The sequence below is a fragment of the Mauremys mutica genome, chromosome 25 (assembly GCF_020497125.1).
Source record: "Mauremys mutica isolate MM-2020 ecotype Southern chromosome 25, ASM2049712v1, whole genome shotgun sequence".
NCBI classification, from domain to species: Eukaryota; Metazoa; Chordata; order Testudines; family Geoemydidae; genus Mauremys; species Mauremys mutica.
Genome location: NC_059096.1, coordinates 3,507,586 through 3,532,627, shown reverse-complemented (window position 1 = coordinate 3,532,627; position 25,042 = coordinate 3,507,586). Strand labels below are relative to the sequence as shown.

Sequence of the window (25,042 nt, the reverse complement as noted above, 5' to 3'; positions counted from 1 at the left end):
TTGGGGGTGACTAAGCTTAAAAGAGCAGTTGTAAATATTTCTGCAGAGCTTCATTGCTTTTTGGCCTCAAAGTGTGAGAAAACTCAGCCAAAAGGTTTGGTGAGTATTCTCAAAGGGGGGAGTTGTTGGAAAATTATAGTGCTAATGAAGCCTTTCTGTATTAGGCCTGAGTAAACCAAAGTTATGTTATGCTTGTCCAAACTGTGTTGGAAAGCTTACAGAACTCATTAGACTGAAGGCCGTGTATCTACCTAAGTCAGCTATTTCGCTTATCAGTTTTGTTTGGCTCCCCAAGTATATGTTGGCTCCCCAAGTGTATGCAGCTGTGTTCACATGTATGCATCCAAAGTATCTAGTACAAAGGGTCAACGGATGTATCTTGTGTCCCCTTCAGAATGACAAATGTATCCTCAACAGCTGTATGTCTCTTGTAGCCCCCACAAAATGATATATGTATCCTGCGTATCCAATTATCCCCTAATAGATGCATGTACAGGTTCTACAGGTCAACCAAATGACGTAGACAAACGTAGGCTAAGTTGTTTGTTTCGGGGTATAAAGGTAGGCCCATCTGGCCATGTAAGGTGTGTCTCTCTCTTTGGCACGAGCCGAGATGAGAGCACCCGCTCAGCTGACCGATCAATAAAGATAATGGTACTCGTCTCTCTGATCCTCCGTGCCTCCTTGGTGTAATTGGGTAAGCTCCGGGGAGAACGGGCCCTTTTGGCTAACATCATGGGAGTTGTGGTTTGGGTGCCTCATGCTCCCCTTTTGCTCTGGGGGCTCGGTTTCATGGCTGGACTACATCTCCCATGTGGCCTACATTTCCCATGATGCATCATGGTCTCCTCTCCTGATCCACTGAGAGATGAGGTTGGGCACCCTCTGTGCAGTGGGTCAGAACCAAACTGTGCTGTGGTTCCCTGATGGATGGTTTTGGCATTTTGAGGGCATCTTCTGCATGAGGCAAGGATTCCCTCCCAGAGAAGATTGGAGGGCATCTTTTAATAGATTTTCAGGCTATTCTGATTGTCTAGTGGTCTCCAAACTGATCTCCTTGGTCTTCCCATGTGTCCCAGTCAATCAGAATGGCTGTAGCAGTCTGATTCCTCTCCCAATAGGCAGTGATAGACCCATGCTACTAAATTCTGATCCAATTGAAACTTTCCTAATGTTGTGAGGTGTTCAGATGCAGGGGGTTGGCTGAGGCTCAGCTATACCATCAGGGGTTGAATTGACAACATCTCCTGCAGGGATGCTCTCCCAAGTTCCACCCTCAAACCAAATTCTGCCCATAGCTAAGTTCATGGAGGACAGGTCCATGAACAGCTATTAGCCAAGCTCCAGGTGCCCCTAAACCTCTGACTGCTAGAAGCTGGGACTGGACAACAGGGATAGAATATCAAGGTTGGAAGGGACCTCAGGAGTCATCTAAGTCCAACCCCCTGCTCAAAGCAGGGCCAATCCCCAGATAGATTTTTATCCTAGTTCCCTAAATGGCCCCTTGAGGATTGAACTCACAACCCTGGGCTTATCAAGCCAATGCTCAAACCACTGAGCTATTCCACCCCTTCCCCTCATTCAAAATTGCCCTGTTCTGTTCATTCCCTCTGAAGCATCTGAAACTGGCCACTGTCAGAGACAGGATACTGGGCTAGATGGACCATTGGTCTGAACCGGACTGGCCGTTGTTATGTTCTTTCGCTCATAAACCAAACTCCAGTCACTTTACTTCCAGCTCTGCATAGTCTGACCCTCTCTCTCCTTTCTCACATACCTAGATCAGCAGCAAAATGCTTAACAATGTTCACCTGAAGTAATCGTTAATAATAATTAGTTTTCAGAGTTAAAATACACGCTTGAGAGCAGTTCACGCTATTGTTTCAGGCTGTCCGCAGACTCAGGTACAGATCACTGCGGCTGGGCACTCTGAGCCCAGCACCCTTATAAAGCCGAGCAGGAGGCCAGAATTTTCAGGAGGGTTCTACCCCCACAATCAGGGCAGATTTCCAAGGCAGCCGAGCCTCTATTTTGGCACAGAAAGATGCGGTCGGCTAATCAAACTGCACAGCACCCAACTACTCCTGTTGAAAGCCATCTTGAAAATCCAGCTGCTTCTTTAGGCGCCTGGAGAGTGGCACCCTTTTGGAGATTTGTCCCTAAATCCCAGAACCCCTGGGCAGCGGCTAATGTCCACCTCCCAGTTCCCTTGATCTGGAGGGAGTTTCCCTGCTACGGCATGGTTCTTAGAGCAGTTTGCAAGCCTGCCTTCTCCTAGGAGAGATTTTCCAATGTGTACGCCTCAATCAGCCCTTTTTTTTTTTTTCGCTCTCATCCTTTTTCTTGACATCTCCATTTACTCCGATCAGTCCCAGAGCAGCCCAGGCTGAGACCAAACAAAAGAGGCAAAGAAAACAGTGAAATCAGAAGGACCCTGCAGCAACAGGACAGGGAGAAGTGCTTTCCCAGGAGGCACACAATGGTCTTGGCATGCTACAAGGAGTGAGACTGCCTAGCCACTCCCAAGGGAGTTGGAATCCAGCTCGGGGGCGCGCGGCACGTCCCCGCCTCCCAGAGGAGGAAGTGCTGTGCACGAATAAAGTTGTGGAGCTGGGAGTGCAAAGGAAGGGAAACCCACCCAAACTTTCTGGGAAGCCCCCTCTCTGCAAGAAGCCATGGGCTGCTGTCTGCAATGAAAAAGATGATCCTTCCCAGCAGCTGCTGCTTCTGCATGGGGCTACTTTTAGCCTCTTTCTTGCCAGGCTGTTGGAGCACAGAAGGTGGGTCAGATTTGAAAAAAAAAGAGAGAGAGAAAAGCAAGTTTGTGTGGGACGTTAGGAAAGAGAAACTTCAGATCAGGGAGAGAGATCTTAGGATGTGGGCGAAGAAAACTCCAAAGAAGCACACGCAGCCCCGGAAAAGAAAGGGGGGAGGGGGTGCAAACCCAAAAAACTTTGTCTGAAGTTTTGTGTAACTTGCATAAAGAAAGAAACCTGACCTAGTTTAACAATCTTAGTGTCGTTACTCAAAGATCTACCGAGAACGCAGAAATTAATCATTCCACCCAGCAGAATGAGGTGTGAGGGGGAGGGGGGGGGAGTTTGTTAATTACTTTCGCGATCATGACATTGACTGGGTCCCATGAGTCCTGATTTAGCTGGAGCTTTCAGAGCAGGGCTGCCACTTCACTGGGGAGCGTGTTTCTAGATGTTGTCGTTTTGTGTTGTTTTAGATGGACCTTTCCCAGGGACCATCCAGACGTGACTAGAGAGGCAGAGAACTGCGGTTGCATCAGGAGTGTAGGGAGGGGGAGACCAGGCTGGTTTTTAAAATGGTTTCTTTCATTCCCTGTTCTCGTTGTTGCTGTTACAAGGAAAGAGTGGGTTTAAAAAATAGGATCCATGGAGTTTGCCTAACAGCACAAAAGCGATCACATGCAGACACTGAAGTTGCATGCAGAGATCTGGAGTGAGTTGTGTATCTAAGCATTGCGTTGTAAGGGGACAGAGTTACCCATCTGATTGTTGTGTACAGTGGCTGGATCAGCCTTTACTTACTCTAAGGTGCTGGACGAACACCACAGGCTGAATTTTTCTCTTTATTTGTATTTTGCTCTGCGTGCGAAATCACCTCTGAGGATGAATCTTGAATCCAGTAATAGTTTACCCGGGCAATTATTTCTTGTCTCACTCACAAATTAAATAGTCTGGAAAGGAGTTTATGTTACGAATTTTTGTGATGGGTCTGGTTGAAGTGAATGCTTGTCTGGTGTGTTTCAACATTTACAATGAAGCAGCAAAGAATCCTGTGGCACCTTATAGACTAACAGACGTTTTGCAGCATGAGCTTTCGTGGGTGAATACCCACTTCTTCTTCTTGCATCCGAAGAAGTGGGTATTCACCCATGAAAGCTCATGCTGCAAAACGTCTGTTAGTCTATAAGGTGCCACAGGATTCTTTGCTGCTTCTACAGAACCAGACTAACACGGCTACCCCTCTGATACTTAACATTTACAATGAGGAAATAAGGGAGGCCAAAAAGATTTTAGCCTTTTTGATATATGCAGAAGGCAAGTTGTTTATTGAAAATGTTACCACCTCATCCATCTTGTCTGCAGTTTAGTGTCGAGCTGGTTATTGTATTTGAATACTGTGGGGCTGCAGCTTTATTGATGCAGTTACATTTTGTAGTTCATTGACTGTTGGGCGAGAGGACAGGCAGGAAATTCTAGGTGCTGATTCCCAAGGGAGTTATCCAGTAGGTCGGATTTAGGTAAATAATCCATAGCACCTTATGCACAAACCCAAATATTTACTAACTAGTAGTGTTTGTTTTCTGATGTCTTAGCTGAGTAAGAATTGGATCTGCCAATTGGGCAAGTCTACGTTAAATCAATATCTAGGCCCTAGGGTCCCTGTAATTCACTATATTTAGTGAGACGAGCTCCTGGGTAATGTGGCCCTCAGAGAACAGTATTCTATAAAGGACCTCTGATCCTGAAGTGCTTCAGAGACTTTACATATACAGGAGTAAGGATATATATCACTCACAAGGTGAGATGCAGCCAGTTCTGGGGTGGATCCCATCAGCTGCCTAACAACACAGAGCAATACTATCCAACGGTTTGAGGGAGAAAACGAAGGGGAAAACTCCTTCAGTTGAATCTGCAGGAGTGAAGGGGGATGTAGGGTGGCAGACTGTATTTACTCAGATTGGAATTGGCAAAGACAGCCAGATTAACGCTCCCTACTCCCAAGGGGAGAAAATCCCACAGGATCTTTAATTACTTTAGTTGCTATCTCAGCCAAAAACCAGCACCAGTGTCCCCCTTACTGCCATGGTGGGACATTGGTTCAGAAAGAGCATCACCTACTGACCTGAGAGCACTGCTTGGGTTTCCTGTGTGCTTGTGTGTTTCTGTCTGTCCCATATACATTTCATCTAGGCCCAACCCTGCTAAGATGGTGAGATCCAAGCAGCAAGTGGACACTGAATTCTGAATTGCCTTTTCCAGTTCACATGCCAATAAGGTGCTTTGTGTTTGTCAGGATCAGAATATCTGAAAAAAATGTGTGTAAGTGTTCTCCCTAATTTCCTAGGAGAGAGAACCTGTTCCCGGGAATGGGGACATCCTGGCAGGGCCTGAGTTACAATGTTCCAAAATAAATAGTGATAACGCCCCTGACATTGAAAAGAGTCACTGGGGATTTTTCACGTCTATATCCTAGTTTTGGGATGCAGGGCTTTACAGGCGTGCATGCCCCAATCCTGCAAACACAGAAGCCCGTGCACAACTCGACACACATGTGCCTTCCCATTAAGTTCAGTGGGATGATTCATGTAGGTCAAGTTACACACATGCTTGAGTGTTTGCAGGACTGACGCCTGTCGTGATTCGGTTCACTGGGTTAGAGTCACTGTTGGTTACAGTAGAATTACTTTGGGCACTAAGAGAACCTGGATCTGATAACATTTAGGGCACAAGGTCAGGCCCGTCTGTTTACACAGTGGGTGATTGCAAGGTTTATGTGCAGCTTATCCTTGGGGTGAGTCTGTGTGTGTTGTTGTTTGCAGATGTTTTGCGCGTGATCCTGGAATCAGTGCATCTAAATATCTAACTAAATTAACTATCTCCAACATCCTGGTCAGGCTATGGAATCGTCCAGGTTTGCAGTGGGAAAAGCCCTGTTAAATCGCATCCTCCCCGCAGGTTCAGGATTGTTCCATGGGTCTATTCTCTGTGCTTTTGCAGTTCTCCAGTTTTAAGCATTTGTAGAGATGGAGCATCCAGACTCTTCCTTAAGATCCAGTTCCACAGCCTAATGGATCCCTCCATTAGGAATCTTTGCCCATAGAGTCATCTCGTCAATTCACTCTCTCCAAACCCTGCTTAGATATTTTTTTTAAACGGTGGCTGTTATTTTAATATAGATAATAAATAATAGCACCTACAGGCCCCACCTGAGATCAGGACCCCATTGTGCTTGGCGAGGCATAGCCCTAGAGTAAGACACAATACCTGACCGAAGGGCTAATGCCAAGGATCACAGAGTGTGCTCTGCTTTATACCCCTCTGCCAGGGGCGGCTCCAGGCCCCAGCATGCCAAGCGTGTGCTTGGGGTGGCATGCCGCGGGGGGCGCTCTGCTGGTCGCCGGGAGGGTGGCAGGCGGCTCCGGTGGACCTCCTGCAGGCGTGCCTGCGGAGGGTCCACTGGTCCTGTGGCTCCGTGTGGGAGGTCCACCGGAGCCGCGGGAATGGCGACCAGCAGAGCGCCCCATGCGGCATGCCGCCGTGCTTGGGGCGGCGAAATGTCTAGAGCCGCCCCTGCCCTCTGCAGACTTCTAGTGATAGGTCCATTTCATCCTGCACCTGTGCCCCTGGGTGATAGCACCTACCCCTGTTTCTCCCTGGGGCTCCTTGAGAAGGAGGCTTCTCTCTCAGGAGCTGCGTAACCAGATAATGTTTGCAGCCACACAGTTCAGCCTTTTCAAAACAAAGTATTATTTATTACTCAACAGGAACACAGTAGGGAGAATTGGGTCAAAACAACAAAGGCCAACACGCACGAATCGTACCGACACTTCGTTCTTTCCTTGCAAGGTTTGGACAAGTTGCACTCAGCCTAAACACCCCTCCACCTGGCCTGGGAAAGCCAGACAGCCCGCCCAGCATCCTCTCTGTGCATCTCTGTCAGAGATTCCCCTCCTGCTCCTGCTGCCCACTCACCACCCTTCCTCTCTAGCCGGGGGAATTGTAACGGTTTAGCGTCCATTTGATCCTAGGCTTGGGCCTGGGAAAAATAAACCTGCTAGCTGAGCTGGAGACAGGCAGATGGGCATTTCCCAATGAATAACACCCCCATTTCCCCTGTCCCCACCATTGCTCCCTGGAAAACCCTTGGTATTCTTTCTGGAGGTACCTTCTCTCCATCATTGTTCAGTTTCCTGTCTGTTTCCCTTCCTCTGATTTAATGCCAAGCAATCATGGAAGATAATATCAAGCAGGCAAACTGAGGCACACATAATTATTAATAGAAACAATACAGGAATCTCCCACGCTCTCCACAGCGGGTCAACAGAATATAGAGGCTTTCATAGCTAAGTGGCCTGTTTGAATCCAGTCCAAGTCAGTAGCAGTTACAATCTGATGGCTTTTTCAGTGGCAAATGTGTGATGAGTTTGTGACACCTCAATCCAGTTTGCAGTGGAGAAGTGTTGGCACTAATTGGAACCCTTGTTAGCGGGGATTAAAAGCTAGACTCCCTGCTCCGCTGAAGAATTGTTCCCTCCAGGTCAGGTCTGAGAGTTGTTAGCAGAGTTTGATGCATGTTTGTGTGGGGAGCTCTCCCCGCTGCTGCCCTGCTCTGTGGTTAAACAGAGGCTTTCTGTCTCCCAGGTTTTTAAACAGGTTCTGTGCACACTGAGGCATTTAACAGCAGTATAAACAAGAGGCCCTTAGCCTCCCAGCGAAATGTCCAGTGCTGACTGAATGAATGAGTGAGCCTTTAATGATTGATAATTGACTAACCTTGCTGGACGCCTGGGCTGTCTCACATTCCTATGCAATTTTAACAACCTGCACCCAACCCTCCTTCTTTGGCACCCGGCTCCCTTCAGATTCACTGCCAGGGGCGCAAAGCACAGCTGGGGAGACAGGAGACTGCACCATCCCCCCATCTCCACCACTGCCCTCAGACCAGCCTGGTGAAGCGGGAGATAGCAGAGAAGGAGGGCGGGGAAAGGGACAGTCTTCCTGTAATGGATGGATGGATCTCAGCTTGGGACCTGCTCAAGGATGTTGCATCTCAGGCTGTGTAGGTTGGGATGCACTCTCCCTGGAGTGCTCGTTGTAATTTTCCGTCCCCTAGTATGTGGGTGAGATGGGATCATAGTCAGAGCATTGATTCCACCTCCTGAAACAGCAGGATACATCCCCCCTCCCCTCAGAGAGCACAGAGCAAGCAGGACAGCACTCAGCATCTTCCTTTTCTAGTTTACACGCTGGCTGGCCAGCCCTGGAGGCCAAAGCTTCTTAACCTATCCCCAGACCGAGGACAGCCCAGAAAACAGCAGGGCGCGCTTTCCACACCTTCCCTCCCTACACAGCATCCCTGCAACCTGTCTTGTGCCTGACCCCCAGGGAGGGTTTGGTCTCTACCACCTTCTTAGTCCTCTGCGGAGGCTACCAATAAAGGGATCCGCAGGTGCGGAGTGTGATGCTTCTCTGTGCTCTTCGGTTTCTTCAGTCCAGAAGCTGAGACTATCCTAAGAGAGTCAGGCACTCAGTATTCACTGAATCTCCCTTAGGAAATTCCTCCCTCCCATAGGCTACTTTGAACAACCCGCCCCTGGTTAACAAATGGCTGTAGGGCAGGATGGGCCTAGTGGTTAGGCCACTAGCCAGGGATTTAGGAGACTTGAGTTTAAGTCCCTGCTCTGTCACTGCACCCTGCATGACCCTGGGCAAGTCAGTTAGCCTCTCCATGCCTTAGTTTCCCCATCTGCACAGTGGGGATAAGTACCTTGCCTCATGTGGCTGTGTGAGGATAAATGCAAAGCTTGTGAGGTGTTCAGGTCAGGTTCCTACCAGCAGATAAATAGATTCAAAGGAACATTATACAAATCGTGTGGCTAGGCTAATGATTTATATGGATCTGGACGGAGATAAAAGCTGCCCTGTCTTATTCTTAGGAGCACATGCAACAGCTTTGAAAAGAGAGGCCCAGACACTACCCCACCAGCAGCCCCCCCACAAACCTCAGCTCCCTTCCCAGCATGGCACTGACCCTCTTCCAAAAGGCAGAGTAAACAGACAGGCCTTGCCTCATGCCGGGAAGGTCAACAGACCTTATGGGGAGGGGAAGGAGAGAATTGGGGATAGGAGGATGAGACTTGGAAGCCAAAGCTCATGGATTTTGGAAGCCCGATTCCATTTAATTGTTACTGGGTATCCAAATCCAGCTCTGAGAAACCTCTCCTGTAAAAGGTACTCGTGCTCCTGGGGCCAGGTGTTGTTTGGTAAAAGGCCAGCAGCTCTCACTGAACCCTTGTGAAAATCTGGCCCTGGCTGCAGGTGCTGGGCCCTTCTGGCCTTTGCCCCACCGAAAGCCCCATCTCAGCTGCCACGGTTCATTGTTCTCTGGAATCCTATACCAATCTCTTGATTAGCAGGTGGATTTAGACCTTGAGCTTTGACTGCAGGTGATAGCTTGTTTTCTCTTTCTTGCTGTCTATGGGAGATGGGACCCTCCCCCTTGAATGATTCCCCTGGCAGCATGAAGCTTTACGTACTCTGTTCTGCTCTATGCACTGGGCACGCGCTTGGATCTGTTCTGATCAAACGATGGTCCCCAGGACAGTTTGGTTGGGTCCCAGGATCCTCTAGGAAACAACATACACCTTCGAGAGCCCCACCTCCCTCTGCATAGCACCCATGCTGCTCGAAGGGGAGAAGCTTCCAAATCCAAAAGGGATTCCCACATCATGCTGCCCTCCGTGTGCTCAGTTGGGGGGTCAGGAAACTGGGGAACCCCTGTGATGGTGCAGGGCTGAGCCAGGAAGCTCACAAGGACGGATCAGCTCAGCCCCTGGCATTAATTATTCTCTTTCCCTCTTTATCGCCCCAGCCTCTGGGGGATTCTTCTCTGTGCTAGCCTAGCATGAAATACAAATCTGCCCTGGCCCAGCTTGTTCCGAAGGTGACCTTTAAACTCCTGCCACAGCAGGGATCTCCCACACTCGGACCTCTCCCGAGCCTCCCTGAGTCCCAGCAGCAGCTGTTAAATGTTAACTCAGCTTTCCAGAGCCCTGCCTGCTGGGCCCTGGGAAATGCAGCCAGTGGGGAGGGGCAGGGGCTACTCTGAGTAGTGGGTGGGTAAGAAATGGGTGAGGACAGGAAATGGGGGGGCCCTGCTGGCTTCCCCAGTTAAATGGGGCTGGAGATAAATGTATCCACGGATCTGTGTTTGGTGCAGTGGTTCCCAGCCTGCCATGCTCTGCCACAGAGCTTGGGCCACTTGCGATGGCGGCAGCCACCCTGGGGAGGGCTAGAGGGACTGAACCGAAGGGGTCGGACACCCTTTGGCTCATCAGAGTCCAGCCAGGTACTGCCCCAGAGCGCTGGCAGGGCAAGGGGATGTTAGCAGCTGCACTCTGGCAGTGAAGCCGCGGAGTGAGGAATGGTGCCGGGGGGCTGGCAGGAGGAAGGGGCAGAGGACACAGAGGAAGCTGAGACCAGGCTTAGCACGAGAGAGAGAGCTGCAGACAGTGACATCGAGTTGAGGAACCCGGGAGCTGGACAGCCCACTGGAGCCCCCCAAGGGGATCCAGGAGACGGCTCCAAACTCAGCCCCCGACTCAGCCCCTTTGTGCCAGGCCAGACCGCCTCCTCGCCTTTTGACATCTAGCACAAACCTTTCCCAGGAGCAGGCTGCGCGGACACGTCCTGTGACCCAGAGCAGGCGGGAGGCTGCTGGACGCGGCTGGCTTTACGCACGAGGCGTGCCGTTGCTGGGCAGCTGCTTGGCCCCAGGCGAGCTGTCAGTCAGGCCGCACGGGGAGCGATCTGTCTGCTGTCCCAGCCCACAGGCCGAAGGCTGGGGAGGGTTGGTAATTTAGCACTGCGGAGGTGGGATAGGAACAAAGAGAGTTAGGAGCCTCTCCCTGAAGTAACAGTGTGTCTGTGACAAAGAGAGAGGAGGCAAAACGGCATCTCGCTGAATCTCTGTGCGGATCAGGTTTTTCCAACCTGGCTTTAAAGTCCCCAGGCCTGCAGGCTGCCCAGCCCAGCCCAGCCCAGGAGAAATCCCTTATCCCTGCTGCTCAGTCACGTAGCCGATGCTGCCCAAGCTTTTCAGGAATCTGACAAATGGAATCCTGGCTCCCGTGATCTGTGGCGAGCAGCCAGTGAGCTTCTGCTGTAGGGTCACCGGGCCAAATGGCAGCATTGCTCTTCGGGGTGCATGACCAGGCCGTTTGCTTTTACTGTGAGGGGCTTGTGGGGCACAGAGTGAACCTCAAAGGCTCAGCAACTACTGTCCTGTTTGCAGACGCACTGGTGCAACAGTAGATGTGTGTGTGCGTGGCGGGGGGGATGCTGGGCTAGCTGCAAACCACCCCCCAGGAGACCAAGGGGGACAGATCCTGAGTGAAGACCCTTTGGATAACAGAGGTAGCACAGGGGCAGTGCAGCCCAGGGGTTATTGATTCCCAGCCATCTTGCTTCTGAGGCAGAGTTGCCCCCGTCTCTCGTGGCTGGGAATGGCCCAGGCTGTTTGCTGGCTTGCCTAAGAGGCGCTGTTCATTTGAATCTGCCTTCCGCCCAAGCGCCAGATAAGAGCCCCCCATTCAGTTGGGCCACGCAGGCCTGAGGCCTACCGCCGTCGGTTGCTAGGAGACTGGCTACCGACATCCAGAGAATGCCTGGCCGGGGGGAGTTGACTTTATTACAGGCCCTCGCGGGCCATTGTCCCCCGTAGAGACCCCGCTGCGGACTGAATGCTGGGAATGAGATGTCCTTAGCACGCCTGCCTCTTTGGGGGGGCGGGGGAGAGAAGCCGAGGAGGAATGGCGCGGTGGTGCCACCCCCCGCCATTGTGGGGGCCGACGGCGAGGGTTGCCAGTTTTGGTTGGATGTATTCCTGGAGATTTCATCACAACATAATCTTTAATTAAAGATTAATCTTTAATTCCTGGAGACTCCAGGTCAACCCTCCCAAGGATATCCAGCAACTCACGTGCCCCCCAAAGGAGTTTTCCCTCTGTACTATCCTGATGGGCCACCCACCCGGCTGAGCCTAAGGGAAGACCCTGTTCCTCCAATGAGTTGGTGTAGCCCATTGGTCAGGGCATGGTACAGCTCCCCCCCGTGCCTGATCCACAGAGGATCTGTCTTGCTCAAACGTAGCTCTGGAGGTTCCCCGGGTCAATCGGCGGGGTGTTGGCCAAGATGGCGGCTGTCATAGAAGTGGGACCATATCTTGGATTTGAGCTGGAAGTATGGCGGGGGTCTGGCTCAGAGGGGGACCAGTAACACGCATGCACCAGTGGGTTACACCAGCATCTCTATGGGAATTGGGTCCCCGTGGACCGGATGCGTCTAGGAAAACATCCCACATTCCAGGACTTCAAACGGGACTTGGCTCTGAGTTTCTGGTGCCTTATTGTCTGTGTGTTTGTTGTACGCAGGCCCTGGCTCATCTTTAAGAAGTAAAATGTTCAATATTTATTATCCTCTTGCAGCTATTTTACCCCAGTTTGGTTCTGGTCACTTATAAATGTTGGGGCCCAAAATGCACGTGGTGAAGAATCTTGGCTTGCCCTCCAGATGGCCCACACTGCCCTGGGCAAGCAGAGTCAGGGTGATGGCCCGTCTCCTGGGAGGCCTGCGCCGCCCTGGGCGAGCAGACAGCAGGCAGCTCACAGCGTATGGTGACAACCGCAGCGGTTGCAGGAGGCAGGGCTGGGCGAAGGCTGCGTCAGGGCAGGCGAGGCGGAGGTGTGTCGGGGAGGGGAAGCTTGGCTCCACAACATTGCGTCAGTCCTTTGCCTTTTTAAACACGCCCAACCTGAAAAAGCTGTTCCGTCAAAAACGGCAACAGCCTGGGGGTGACCTGCTGCCACCATCAATCAGGGGAGACAGGGTGAGGCAGAGCCTTGGCCGTACTGCCCTGCGAGGAGTCTGTGGTAGCAATGGGGGCCTCAGGTGGGAGCACTTGTGTCCCTGAGCTACCAGCTCCTGTGTTTCTGTCCCAACCCAGGGATTAACATTGTCTAAAAAGGTATGGGCTGGAGGCAGGAATTGCAGGGGCCAGTTTTCTGCCCTGTGCTATGCAGGAAGTCAGAGTAGACAATCAGGATGGGCCCTTCTGGTTTTAAACTCTCTGAATCTGCCCAAACCAAGGGGGCACCAAGGCCTCTGGTATCCTACGACCACAGCTCAGCAGAAGGCATGAAGAGCCCCAGCATAGAGACTTATCTCCAGGTCAACTGTTTCCTCACGGATGCAACAGACACCCTCCTGGCTGACACAATGGGGTCTGAACTGGAAACCGCCAGCCCTAAAAGCAGGAGTTGCTACAGTAGAGCTAAAGATTCATAGCTGTCTAGGGGGTGGTTGTAACAACTCACGTCACATCACTCAGAACTCCCGCAGGCACGAGTTGCTTGGGCAGAAGCTGGGGTACACGGGTCTCCCCTGTTCCCAGAGCGTCCCGGCAGGGAAAGCCACAGGTGGGGTTTCAGGGAGGGATAAACAGACACACCTCTGTTTCTCTCCCTAAATGATCGACTGAATAGCTTAAAATATTGGCCTCCATGCACAGCACGCCTTGAACGTGGGCCTGGAGCTGACCCCTTCCTGGGCTGCAGCCCTGTCTGGTGAGGGGAATGTTTTCTCTCCGGATAAATGCTAACAAGGGGGTAACTAGTAATTGCAGTGGTGTGTGAACGCTAGACAGCCTGTTGGCCTTCATATCTTCCCCCCATCAAGCCCAAGAACCAGACTGACTCGACGCTGCTCAGCACAGCGGGTGCAGAGACAGAGATGCTGGGGCCAGCACATTAACGGCCTACGGGCTGTTTGCTGACCCCAGTGCAATGAGTTTGTTGGGTCTCAGCTGAGTTCCTATCGGGCAAACATCTACCTCACACAAAACCCACCATCCTGTTTGGGTTTAATTGGCCTATGGCCTCTGTTACCGGAGCGCCTCACAGTCTTTTAATGTATTTGTCCTCACACCCCCGTGAGGCAAGGCCGTGCTATTATGTCCATTTTATAGATGGGGAAACGGAGGCAAGGAGAGGCTAAGCGACTTGCCCATGGTGAGATAGGAAATTGAGGCCTGGTCTCCTGAGGCCCAGACTAGAATCCTAACCCCAGCATCAAGTTTCCCCTCATTTCATACAGCGGTGATAGAGATTGTCCCAATGCCCTTCGTCTTCCAACTCCCCTCCCCCAGTGATCAGCCCAACCTCAGCTGGGGATGTCGAGCAACCGGGTGGGTGTGTATTAAAAGCTGATGCGTGTGCTCAGTGACCCGAACCAGAACTCAGAACCCTTTGGGGCCTGAGCCTTATGGTTTGGGCCCATCTGCTATTGCCATTCCTCGGAGAAGCCACTGTTCCTAGTTTTGTTTGTCCGGGGTGGGCTCTGACCAGCAGCTCTCTTAACAATTGAGTCTTTTTTTCATCACCCCACTTGGCCTCTAGGAGAAAATCCCGCATCCCTCTAGCTCCCCCGGCCCCCTCAGTGCACACTTAACGCCAGCCAGAGCGAGCCACGGGAGGGAGTGTTTCTATGATCTGAGGGACTCTGGGTGTCCCTCTCTGGCTGTGATTAGAAATGGAGCCCTCGCCTGCCCCTCCGGTCCAGTGGCTTCCTCCGGAACTGCCTGGGTTTTTTAAGCCAGCGTCTGCTGGCTGGGCTTGGGTTACAAAACCCATGTCTCTGATTTCATGAGCTGCAGTTGGACAGAACTTGGGTTTAACTGCTTCAGTGCCTGGCGTGTGTGTGTGGGGGGGGGTGGGAGTTAAGAGGGATTTGTGCAAAAATAATGTACCTCTGATACTGCACCGGGCACAGCCATATCCCGGGCACGACTGCCCCTCCAGCGCGGTGTGCTGCAATGCCCCATCCGCCAATGGCCCTCCATGCACAGCTTCCTCTCCAGTGCCGCAGCAGGCATGCCTAGGGGAAACCATGCTCCTCCATAGCTTCCCTTGCACCCCATCAAAGTGCAGCTGTTGCAATGGAGCACTGGCTATTTAGCAGAGCTCTGGCAGCAAGGGGGTTAAAGTTACGTTGGCCACTGTGTGTCTGCATTCACCCAGGTATCTGTATGCGTGTTGGAAAGAGAGGGGCTATAGGAACCATTCTACTGCCAACCTCCTCCCTCATGGACCAGGTTTGGAAGTCCATCTTCATCTGAGAATGAGGATGACGGACAGGCGGATGGTGGGGGAGAGGGAGAAAGCTTCTCGAGAAGTCCTGATAAATGCTTCAAAGTTTGGATACTTCTCCAAACTCTCCAGGCTTGTGTCTGCAAAATCCAGGTAGAGACTAGGTAGGACAGATTCTGCATCGGTTTTGGTTCCTATCCGGTGACACTCTCCGGCCTCCCAGTATTTCAATGGCACGAGCCTGGAAACAGGTGGAGAGCGAACACAACAGTATCCCAAAGCGTTTCAACTTCCGTGGGAAGTTGGGGGTTCGGTTTGAGTCTGAGGCCACGCTTCAGTGCGCCCGGTGGTTTCAATCCACATGTGAGCCCCACTCTTGATTATCCAACTCCAACAAGCCATCAGCATGGCTGTAAGGATTGTTTACCAGGAGCCTTGCAGAGTCAATTTCCCGCCAAGGAGGCTTATCTGATCAAATGCCAGAGCACCAGTGGCAGCGATCCCAGCCGCCTTTTCTCCGTGCTGGATGGCTGATCATGGCATTGCTTTCCCTGGGTGTCTGTCTGCAGGGAGGGACCCTGGGAGGGAAGTACATGCAGCGCAAGGTGCTCTTCCTTTCTGCCGGCCAATCAGAAAAATGAGGTCTTAGATCACCTGCCCTAAGATGTGTTTTATAAGTGGTGTTTCCTTTGTTGGGTGCGCACTGGGGATCCAATAGGGGCAATGCTATAGGGGGATGTTGGGTGAGGCAGCCAATGCCAGCCTGAGAGTTCTCTTCCCACTGGCACGTGATCAGGTGTGTAGATGCAGCAGCCTTGACTGGCGTTCGTTCTGCCCATGCCAGCGCATCTTATGCTGGTGGGTGTAACCCATGCCCACGAGGTGTGATGCTCTGTCTCCCTCTAGTGGTGGCTGGGCAGGCAGACGCTCAAGCTAAGATCCGGAGGTCCCTCATCTGATCCCAGCAGCCGACAAACCACCAACGGGGATTGTGTTACATAGAACTGCAGCTCCCTGAACAAGTGTGAACAATAGGCCAGGACCCGTGAGCCAGAGGCTTGGAATTGGAGTCTGTATCCAGATCCCAGTTTCTCCCATGTTTGAGCTTTGGTAATAGAGAGAGGAGCTAGTTAGTTAGTTAGGATCTGAAACCCCTGCCCCCAAAGTGGAGTACCTTGTATTGGCAGGGCGTGGGGGCACTGTTTAGTTCCATCTTTAGACTGTGAGCTCTCTGGGGAAGGGACTTTGCAGCACCTCGCACGATAGGGCCCTGATCTCGGCTGAGGCGTTACCGCAATACATGTACCAGTCTCTTTGTTGAACCCCAAGCTGGTTTCGATGGTCTTGTTCTGATTCTGACTGAACCTTCTGCAGTAAGGGAAACTCACAGGGCTGATAAGTGTGTTCCTGGGCAAACAAGAGGTTTGCACAAACACCCGTGAGTCCAGACTCCTCGTTTGACTGGGATCGCACAGTGCACCAATCGCGGAGTCAAGAGTAGAACCAGGGAATCCTGTACAAAGGTTCCTGACACTGACCGGACTCCGCTGTCAGCTAATCTGAGTCCACTCGTCATGCAAGCCCTGCACAGCCAGAATCACGTGTTGGTTTTCCAACGACCTCCAGCCGCCTGGAGCAACTGCTCCGCAGCAGCACGGTGCTTTTATCCCGGTTTGAAGTGTAGATCTGAACAGGGAACAAAGTTGAGGTGCAGGGTTCCTATCCTGGGCTCTTCTGGAGCCTGTTTCACCCCAAAAGACTTAGCTTCCAAACCAGCTGACCTTGGAGGTGTAGTGCCGTAGGAGTAACAATCTCCAGTCCCTTCCGACATTCCGCTCAGCGCAACACCCACGAGGGCTGGATAGTCGGGCCTGTTTGGAATAGCCAGCTTGTTTATCACCCTCTCTCTTTCCTTTCTCCCCCGTCCCTTCTGGGGGGCTCTTCTAGGGAGCACAGGATAGGAACTTCCTTGGAATTGGAAGGCGGTTCGCTAAGGCTTTCTAGTTTGAACGCGTGTACACCCTTGGTCTCCAGAGCAGCAGGTGTGACCAAGCCAGGAGGAGGTGGAGATGCTGCGTGGGTTTGTGTTATTGTGTGTTTCTTCTCTCACTGGGCTGATTTTCTAGCTCAGCTCCACCCCAGCCCCGCTACAGAGGAGGCAGCAAAGCTGAGAGCTTTGAAGCCAGCGTAACTGGGTTACGTAATGCCCGGGGCCCTTGGAAACCTGGCTGGCATCCAGCCCGCAGCGGTTCGGGGTGCCCACCCCGTGCTGGCTGTGTGAATCAGGACTGTTTTGTTTGGGGCAGCCGGGATTTTAGGAAACATGGCGCAGGGGTGCTGAGCTGATGCCAATCCAGGGGTATATGCACCTGTCCCTTAGCTGCGATTGAGGGATAGTAGTAGTGTGGTGCAACCCATCCTAACCACCGCGTACCATCCTAGGGAAGTAAAGCGGGGGGACCCCATGGCATATAAACAGGGCGCATGACAGGAGCCGGGGATTGGATACTCTGGGGTCAGAGGGGAAGGATCTAAACCAAGTGGTTCCCTGTGCCCCTGGGAGGAGCCATGGAGGCCCATCAAATGCTCTGTCCTTAGTTACCCTCAGCGGAGCTAAGGGCTCATGCCCACCAGTGATTCAAGCAGCAACATGGAAACATCCCCCCAGTTTCTGGGTGGGGAGGGGAACAACCCCTCTCTCCGCCCCAGCCTGGGAAAGTGAAACTGACTCATCTGGCTGGGCATCCCCAGCAGGGCCAGGAATGAAAGAGCAGGGCCAGCGGACAAGCAGCGTGGCTGGGGAACGGGAACGCTTCAGTCTGACGCACCTGGGAGGCTGTTCGGACCAGTGTGGTCTGGGGTGAAAGGGCAGGGAATGAGACAGGACTCCTGGGAAGGGCGGGGTGTTGGTGGTAGGAGCAGGGGACTCGGAGGCCGGCTTTCTGGCTCTGAAGGGCGTGTGATCTCGTTGCTAAAGCACAGGAGTGGGACCCAGGGCTCCTGAGTTTCTGTTCTCCAGCTGACTGGGCGACTTGGGGCGAGTGCCGAATTTCTCCCTCTGTGAAGTGGGGCGGACGGGACTCCCCTGCCCAGGGAGGGAGGAGAGTCACCCAGTGTTTGTGACCGGCGGGAAGTCTTTGTGCGGAAGGCGCTTTGCGGGCATCCGGATAAAACTCTCCTTGCTGGAGTTCCACGTTGACAGCTTCTGTCTAATATTAATTGACAGGAGCCTTTTGTTAGCTGATCACAATGGTGGGGGTGAGAGGTCCTGACACACAGAAGCCATCAATCCATCTGGCCTCCCACCGGGGCCTCCCCCACTCACGAGGAGCTTTTATCTGAGGCAGTGAGGGGGCTGAGAATGGGGGCTGGGACCAAACAGATTGCTCATTTACAGGGCTGTGGCTAAACCCCATTGTTCTGCCTTGTGGTGGGGAGAAGTCATACAGGAAGCCCATAGGAAGCTGTTGAAAGCCCTCCCGAGATAAATGGATGTTACTTTAGTCCATGGCATTTCCTGTGGAAAGTGACACTTCCTAAACACGTCCGGCGTCCAGCCCGTGTGGGGAGTGAGTCCGTGACCCGGAGGGTATTAACGCTGGCCTCACTACACTTCCAGAAGTTGGGGGCGGGGGGGCTTCCAGTGACAGGAAATCCTGAACTGTCCCCAGAGCTGAGGGGGTTTAAACTTGGCTTGGATACTGAGGCTCAATAGCCAACTGGGTGGGCGTCTCTCCCTCTCTGTTGGATTTCCAGAGCTCAGCAGGCACCGTGCACGGCTGTGCGGCGCTCCTCACAATCCTCCTGCAACTTCGAACCTGCTTTGCATCCGCTCCAACCACTTCAAGATAAAAATAAACCCGGCACTTCGCCCGGATGCTCCATTGCACCGATTCCCATCAGACCCTTCCTCTCTGTCTGACACAAGTCCTGGCACAAGCAACCGTTTCTTGACTCTCTGCTTTAAACCCAGCTTGACCCTGGCAAACGCCAGCGAAAGGATTTTTTTTGTGGGGAGGGGGGTGCTTGTAAATTCCGTTTTTGTAATCTCGCCCTCAGGGTTTCTGCCAGGCTTTAGGCAGCCGCTGCCTGATTTACAACCACTCAGCAGTGGTTGGGTGTATGGGCAACCTTTGAAATGGTTAACGGGAACCTGCCTACAGATGGGCAGCTTCTGACCAAAGGGGGCTTCAGGAGGCTGTGTTTAAAAACACCACTCCAGGTGCTTTTATCTGTTGAGACCTGAGTTCAGGGCCCTGCGTTTTCCTTGCAGCCGCTGATGCGTAATAATCCCCTGTGGGTCTCTTCTGTGTATTTACGGGAGCATCTAGGGGGCGTAGTTGATTAGGGCTGAAGTGGCAGGTGCTGCACCCCCATGTGCTAACAGAATCCCAGCCCCAGGAATTTACCATCTAACTAGACCAGCCGGGAAGGCGTGTTCCTCCCATTTTACAGGTGGGGAACTGAGGCCCAGAGGCACACAATGGCTGGGCTTTCTACAGAGCTCAGCAAGCCCTTTGGAAAACCTGCCCTAAATGGCAACTGAGCTCTGCTGCAAATCTGGCCCCATAGGCGTGAGAACTAGGGGTCAGGCCCCCCTTCCTCTCTCTTGCCCTGCAGAAGGGCCAAGCACCCGCCAGCTCTCCAGTGCCAGCTCTGTGCCCTGGGGGAAATGCCTGCGGGTGGGGGCTGGGCCCTGTTTAGCTGAACGCCCACAGCTGGGGTGGAGCAGCCTTTGGTGAAACGGTGCCGAGTGTCTCTCCGAACGGCGTCCGTCGTCTCTGCCCCTGTCCAGAGCTCTGACCACCAGTCCCGCCCAGCCTCACCGGCTTTTCCTTTCCACCCCCCTGCAGTCTGCACAGGCACTGACATGAAACTGCGGCATCCCTCCAGCCCAGAAAACCACTACGCCACCCTCAGCCGCCTCTACCAGGACTGCCAGGTGGTGCAGGGCAACCTGGAGATCACCTACCTGGGGCCAGACGCCGACATGTCCTTCCTCAAGGTGAGCGACTCGCCGGGGATGGGGGGAGCCTTGACCCTGAGCTCAGCATCCTCCCTTCACCCCTCCTGCCGTGGGACGCTCGCTAACACAGCGACCCCTGCTGTCAGGTCATGGCACTGCAGGGCCCCTGCCTCTCCCGCTCCCAGCTGATCATCTCTTTGGCCTTGCGATGGCCTGTTTCTGTCCACGTCTCACCCCAGCCCGTCCTCCGGGCTCATTCCTTAGCCCCACCCTGGGCTGGCCAGGCCTTGTCTTGGGGCTGGTCGGGGAACCCTCTGCTCTGGGTTCTGGCCCATGGATCACTTGCTACCTCCAAGCCCTGTGCTGCTTCCTAGTAGCCTGTGGCTAGTAGAGCCCTTCCTCCAGTTCCTTCCTAGGTCCTTCCATCTCATTGCTCCTCTGAACGCCAACCCAGAGGGCTTCCAGGGCCCACCGCAGAGAATAATTGCATCCTGGCCCTTCCCAGAGAGCCAGCACCCCCTGACTCCTCTCCCGGGCTGAGTTCTCGCTCTCTGTGCAGCCCGCCCTGACCCTATCACAGCTGGGGTCGCTCCGGGTAACGAAGCCAGCAGATCAGGCTCAGCTGGGGGATAGCTGCTTCTCACAGGCAAGGCTGAGCCCGGCTCTCCTTAGAGGGCAGCCAGCCTGGGATGTGACTCTCTCTAAGAAGACGCTGGGGTCTGTCCCTGCAGGGGATAACATACAGGAGCAACCACCTTCAGGTGGGCATTGACCGCTGGTCCGTCAGCCCTAATGCAACATCCTTTATGGCTGGAGCTAAAGGAGTAACTCCCCTCGCCAGCGGCTGTAGTAGATTCTTATCTGGGTGACACAGGCCCCGCACTCGCCTGCCTGTAAGGAACCACAGGGCAGCATCTTGACAAGTCTCCTCAGCCAGCAGGAGCTGTTCCAGCTCAGCTCATGAAGCCTTTGCCTGGGGACCCGGGTTCTGTTCCTGCTGCTGCCAGTTTCCCAGGGGTGAGGTTACCCCTTGTCCCCTGTTTATTGAGGGTGGAGCACACGCTCCTGCCTGTGGGGTCTGGAGAGTGGGGAGCACCTGCCGAGGCGCTGGGCTCACTCTCGGCTCTTTCCTCCTCTGGTTAAAAGACCAGGCGTTCTCAACGGGCTGGTCCTGGCAGGGTCTGGGGATCCAGAAAGAACAGGGGGGGCTACGAACCGCAATCCTCGTGTCTGGAGGCATCTTTCCAGCCCAGCCCAGAAGCAGGGGGCTGCCTCAGGGGAGGGTAGATCCCCGGCTCTCCCCACAGAAAGTCGTCTCCATCTTCCCGGTGCTTGCTGCGTTCCCCTGGGCGCTCTGACCCCATGAAAGTGCCTGAGCCTGAAGTGCTCCTGGCTCTGCCAAGGTTGGCCCGTGGTCATGGGCAGAGACATGGGGGTTGCCCTTTAGCTCAGGCAGTAGCAGCTCCTGTGCTTCGCTCCAGGGCTCGTAGGTTCTGCTCCCAGGGGCTATTGCCTCAGCCTGACGGGTGCCCAGCCTCCCCCTGACCCTGCTCTCTGCCCGTCTAGGATATCAAGGAGGTCCAGGGCTACGTGCTGATTGCGCAGAACCAAGTGAGCCGCGTGCAGCTGGAGAGCCTGCGCATCATCCGGGGCACCCAGCTCTACGAGGAGAAATACGCGCTGGCCGTTCTCGCCAACTCCGACCCCACCGGGACGGTGGGGCTGCAGGAGCTGGGCATGAGGCATCTGACAGGTGGGGAGGCTGGCCCCTGAGCCAATTGGGGGGCCCGGGCTCATCCCAGCGAGCACTCAGAATTTGGGGGGATGCACCAGGGACCTCTTTAGAAGAGCTGATTGTCACTGAACCACTGTGCCAGAGCAAAGCAGTGGCCTCTCTAGTGCAATATCTCTACCTTGTTGGACCGGTGATCCCCGTAGCCTGGTATCCAGGCCTCCATGCTGTGCCCGACCAGACCCCTGGTCCATGTGGTCTGGCATCCCCCTCGCTGCACCGGATCAGACCCCTGCTCCATGTGGTCTGGCATCCCCCCGCTGCACCGGATCAGACCTCTGCTCCATGTGGTCTGGTATCCCCCTCGCTGCACCGGATCAGACCTCTGCTCCATGTGGTCTGGTATCCCCCCGCTGCACCGGATCAGACCCCTGCTCCATGTGGTCTGGCATCCCCCTCGCTGCACCGGATCAGACCCCTGCTCCATGTGGTCTGGCATCCCCCTCGCTGCACCGGATCAGACCTCTGCTCCATGTGGTCTGGCATCCCCCTCGCTGCACCGGATCAGACCTCTGCTCCATGTGGTCTGGTATCCCCCCGCTGCACCGGATCAGACCTCTGCTCCATGTGGTCTGGTATCCCCCTCACTGCACCGGATCAGACTCCTGCTCCATGTGGTCTGGTATCCCCCTCGCTGCACCGGATCAGACCCCTGCTCCATGTGGTCTGGTATCCCCCCCCCGCTGCACCGGATCAGACTAGTGCCTGGTGATCCTGACCTCCAGTTCAGACCCGTAGGCCCAACCAGTCACACATCCCCCTTTCTCTGAGCATGGCCAATACCGGATGCACAAGGCTCCTAGCGATGCAGTAGCCCAGTACTGGGGTTGGTGGGGGGGAGATCCTTCCTGGCCCCCCTGAGAGCTGACTGGTGCCCTGGAGTATGAGGATCGACAGCCCTCGCTGGCCGTGCTGCTGCAGATGCAGCTGTCAAGGTCAAAGGCCTTTCTGAGCATCCCTCAGCGCTTTGCCTGGCTAATGTTGTTTCAAATAAGCTTGCGGCCCCCTCGACTGGGGGCTGGATTCCCCCGCCGCCAGGAGAACGTCACGTGGCTGGGTCATGTGGGAGCACCGGGGATGGCCGGGCTGGGTCACCTGCTGGCCCATGCCGCCCAGTCTCCCTCGGTGGCCACGCGGGTGGGAGGCCTGTAGCTGTCCCTGCTGCTCTGCTCACTGTCCTGTCCTCCCCCCGCTGCAGAGATCCTGAAGGGCGGGGTGCACATCGAGGGCAACCCCCAGCTGTGTTTCCAGGAGACGATCCTGTGGGGCGACATCTTCCACAAGCACAACGACCTGGCCCTGCACCAGCAGATCAACAGCAGCAGGGAGAGGACGTGTACGTGCGACCTGGCCCCCAGGGAGGGAGGGATCATCCGCCTCCTTGGCGGGGGCAACAAGATGCCCGGCGTGTCGGACCTGGCCTGTCCCATCTAGCGCCGGCCTGCGGGCGAGTTCGTGGGGCTCCGGCTCTGGAGAGGAGATGTGGGACTGTCCTGTGCCAGATGCCAGGGGTGGGGCCTGGTCCAAGGGGCGGAGCCTCTACACCCTTCAGGAACCGAGCCTGGCACCCCCCAGTAGGCTGGTTTATGACTCCCCCAGGCTTGACACTCAGCCACTCACAGCTGAGCCTCCCCCACTTGCCCCACAGTCCTTTGCTCCAGACTGGCCTGGCCCAGGGGGACGTTGGCGCCTCAAGCCGGCGGCTAGTCATGGAGCGAGGGAGGTGGGGATAGCAGCTGCTGCAGGATCCTGCACCCCAGCTGGCTGCTCGATGAGCCTGGGGAGGGGGTCGCCATGCCTGGCGGAGGGGGGCGAGGCAGAAGCATGCTGCATCTTTCTCCCGGGGCAGAGTCTTGGGCATCCTCTAACGCCCTCGGTCTCCTCTCCATCCCGTCCAGGTGCTGACTGCCGACGCTTCTGTTCCCAAGGGCACTGCTGGGGGGAAGGGCCGCAGTACTGCCAGACACGTGAGCACCGGGCACGGGGGGAGAGGCCGTGCTGGACTCAGGTCTCCGCCCATGGCCTGCAGGGGCACACGGGGGCTAGCTCGCCGTCCATGCAAATAGGGCACGGACCCTGCAAAGCCTGGCTGGGCTGGGGGCACCGGGCCAAGCAGGCCCGGATTTATGACCCGCAGGGCCCGATTGGAATACTCGGCGGCGGTCCGGGGCTTCGGCGGCACTTCGCCGGTGGGGGGTCTGCTCCAGGTCTTCCGCAGCACCGAAGGACCCCCTGCCTCCAAAATGCCGCTGAAGACCCCCAGAGTGGGGCCCCCACCACCGAAATGCCGCCGAAGACCCCCGGAGCGAACCCCCCCGACGCTGAAATGCTGCCAGAGACCCCCGGAGCGGGGCCTCCTTAGGCGCAGGACCTGATTCCGGGGAATCGGCGTAAAGCCGGACCTGGTGCCAAGGTCCCGGCTGTGTCGCCGGCCACGAGCGAGGGGTGGGGCCGGTGCCGGTGGCGGGGGAGGATGGCAGAGGTGTGGCTGGGCGGTTGGTGGAGAGGCACGTTGGGGAAACGCAGGCTGTGCCTGGGGGGTGGGGAAAGGAGGCACAGACACTGGAGTGGGGTGGGATGAGGGGGAAATGGATCCATTGAACAGGGGAGATTTCAGGATGCGCAGAGCCCCCCCAGATGCCAAGAGCCTGTCACACGGCCACAGCCAAACATCCAGGTCCTCATGGTTCCTCCCCACTTCTCTCTCTGCCCCAGTGACCCAAAGCATCTGCGACGGGTGCCCCAGGTGCAAGGGCACGAAGCCCACGGACTGCTGCCACGAGCAGTGTGCGGCGGGCTGCACTGGGCCCAAGCACTCGGACTGCCTGGTGAGCGCCAGCCCCCGCCCCAGCGCCGGCCGGGGGTGTGAGCGTGGCCGGGGGTTAGCACAGTGGATGGGGCGGGGGGGCGGGGGGGGGGTTAGTGTGGTGGGAGTGGGAGGGTGGCAGGTGGGGGCATGAGGGGGTAGGCGCAGTGGGGGTGGCTGGAGCAGTGGATTGGTGCAGAGAGGCTCGCGGGGGGGATGGAATGGGGAGGTTGGTTGGAGCTGGTGGTGTTGGCATAGAGGGGGTTAGGGACTGGTGCGGGGGGGTGTCCCAGCTGGATGTGGCTCACGCTCTGGGCTGGTCGGCTTCCCGCCCCCCAGGCCTGCCTGCACGTCAACCGCAGCGGGATCTGCGAGCTGCACTGCCCACCCCTCTTTATCTACAACTCGGACATCTTCCAGTCGGTGCCCAACCGGGACGGGCGCTACACCTTCGGAGCCAGCTGCGTCAGGAAGTGCCCCTGTAAGCACCCCTTCCTCCGAGGGGATCCCGGGGGGTGGGCTCTGTGGGGTGCCCCACTTCCCGCCAGCTGCGTATGCTGGGCTTTGGCCATGCACCCT

General features: G+C 55.1%; 1 protein-coding gene across 1 annotated transcript in view; it reads left to right on the top strand.

The window, feature by feature from the left end:
* Positions 1–1,901: 1,901 nt before the first annotated feature.
* Positions 1,902–25,042, top strand: part of ERBB2 (erb-b2 receptor tyrosine kinase 2) — a 38,704-nt gene continuing 15,563 nt past the window's right edge. The window contains exons 1-7 of the mRNA XM_044999443.1: positions 1,902–2,780; positions 19,753–19,904; positions 21,432–21,618; positions 22,856–22,993; positions 23,556–23,624; positions 24,373–24,485; positions 24,803–24,944. Coding sequence (XP_044855378.1) covers positions 2,693–2,780; positions 19,753–19,904; positions 21,432–21,618; positions 22,856–22,993; positions 23,556–23,624; positions 24,373–24,485; positions 24,803–24,944 — 889 coding nt within the window. The 5' untranslated portion in view covers positions 1,902–2,692. The remainder of the gene's footprint in view (positions 2,781–19,752; positions 19,905–21,431; positions 21,619–22,855; positions 22,994–23,555; positions 23,625–24,372; positions 24,486–24,802; positions 24,945–25,042) is intronic.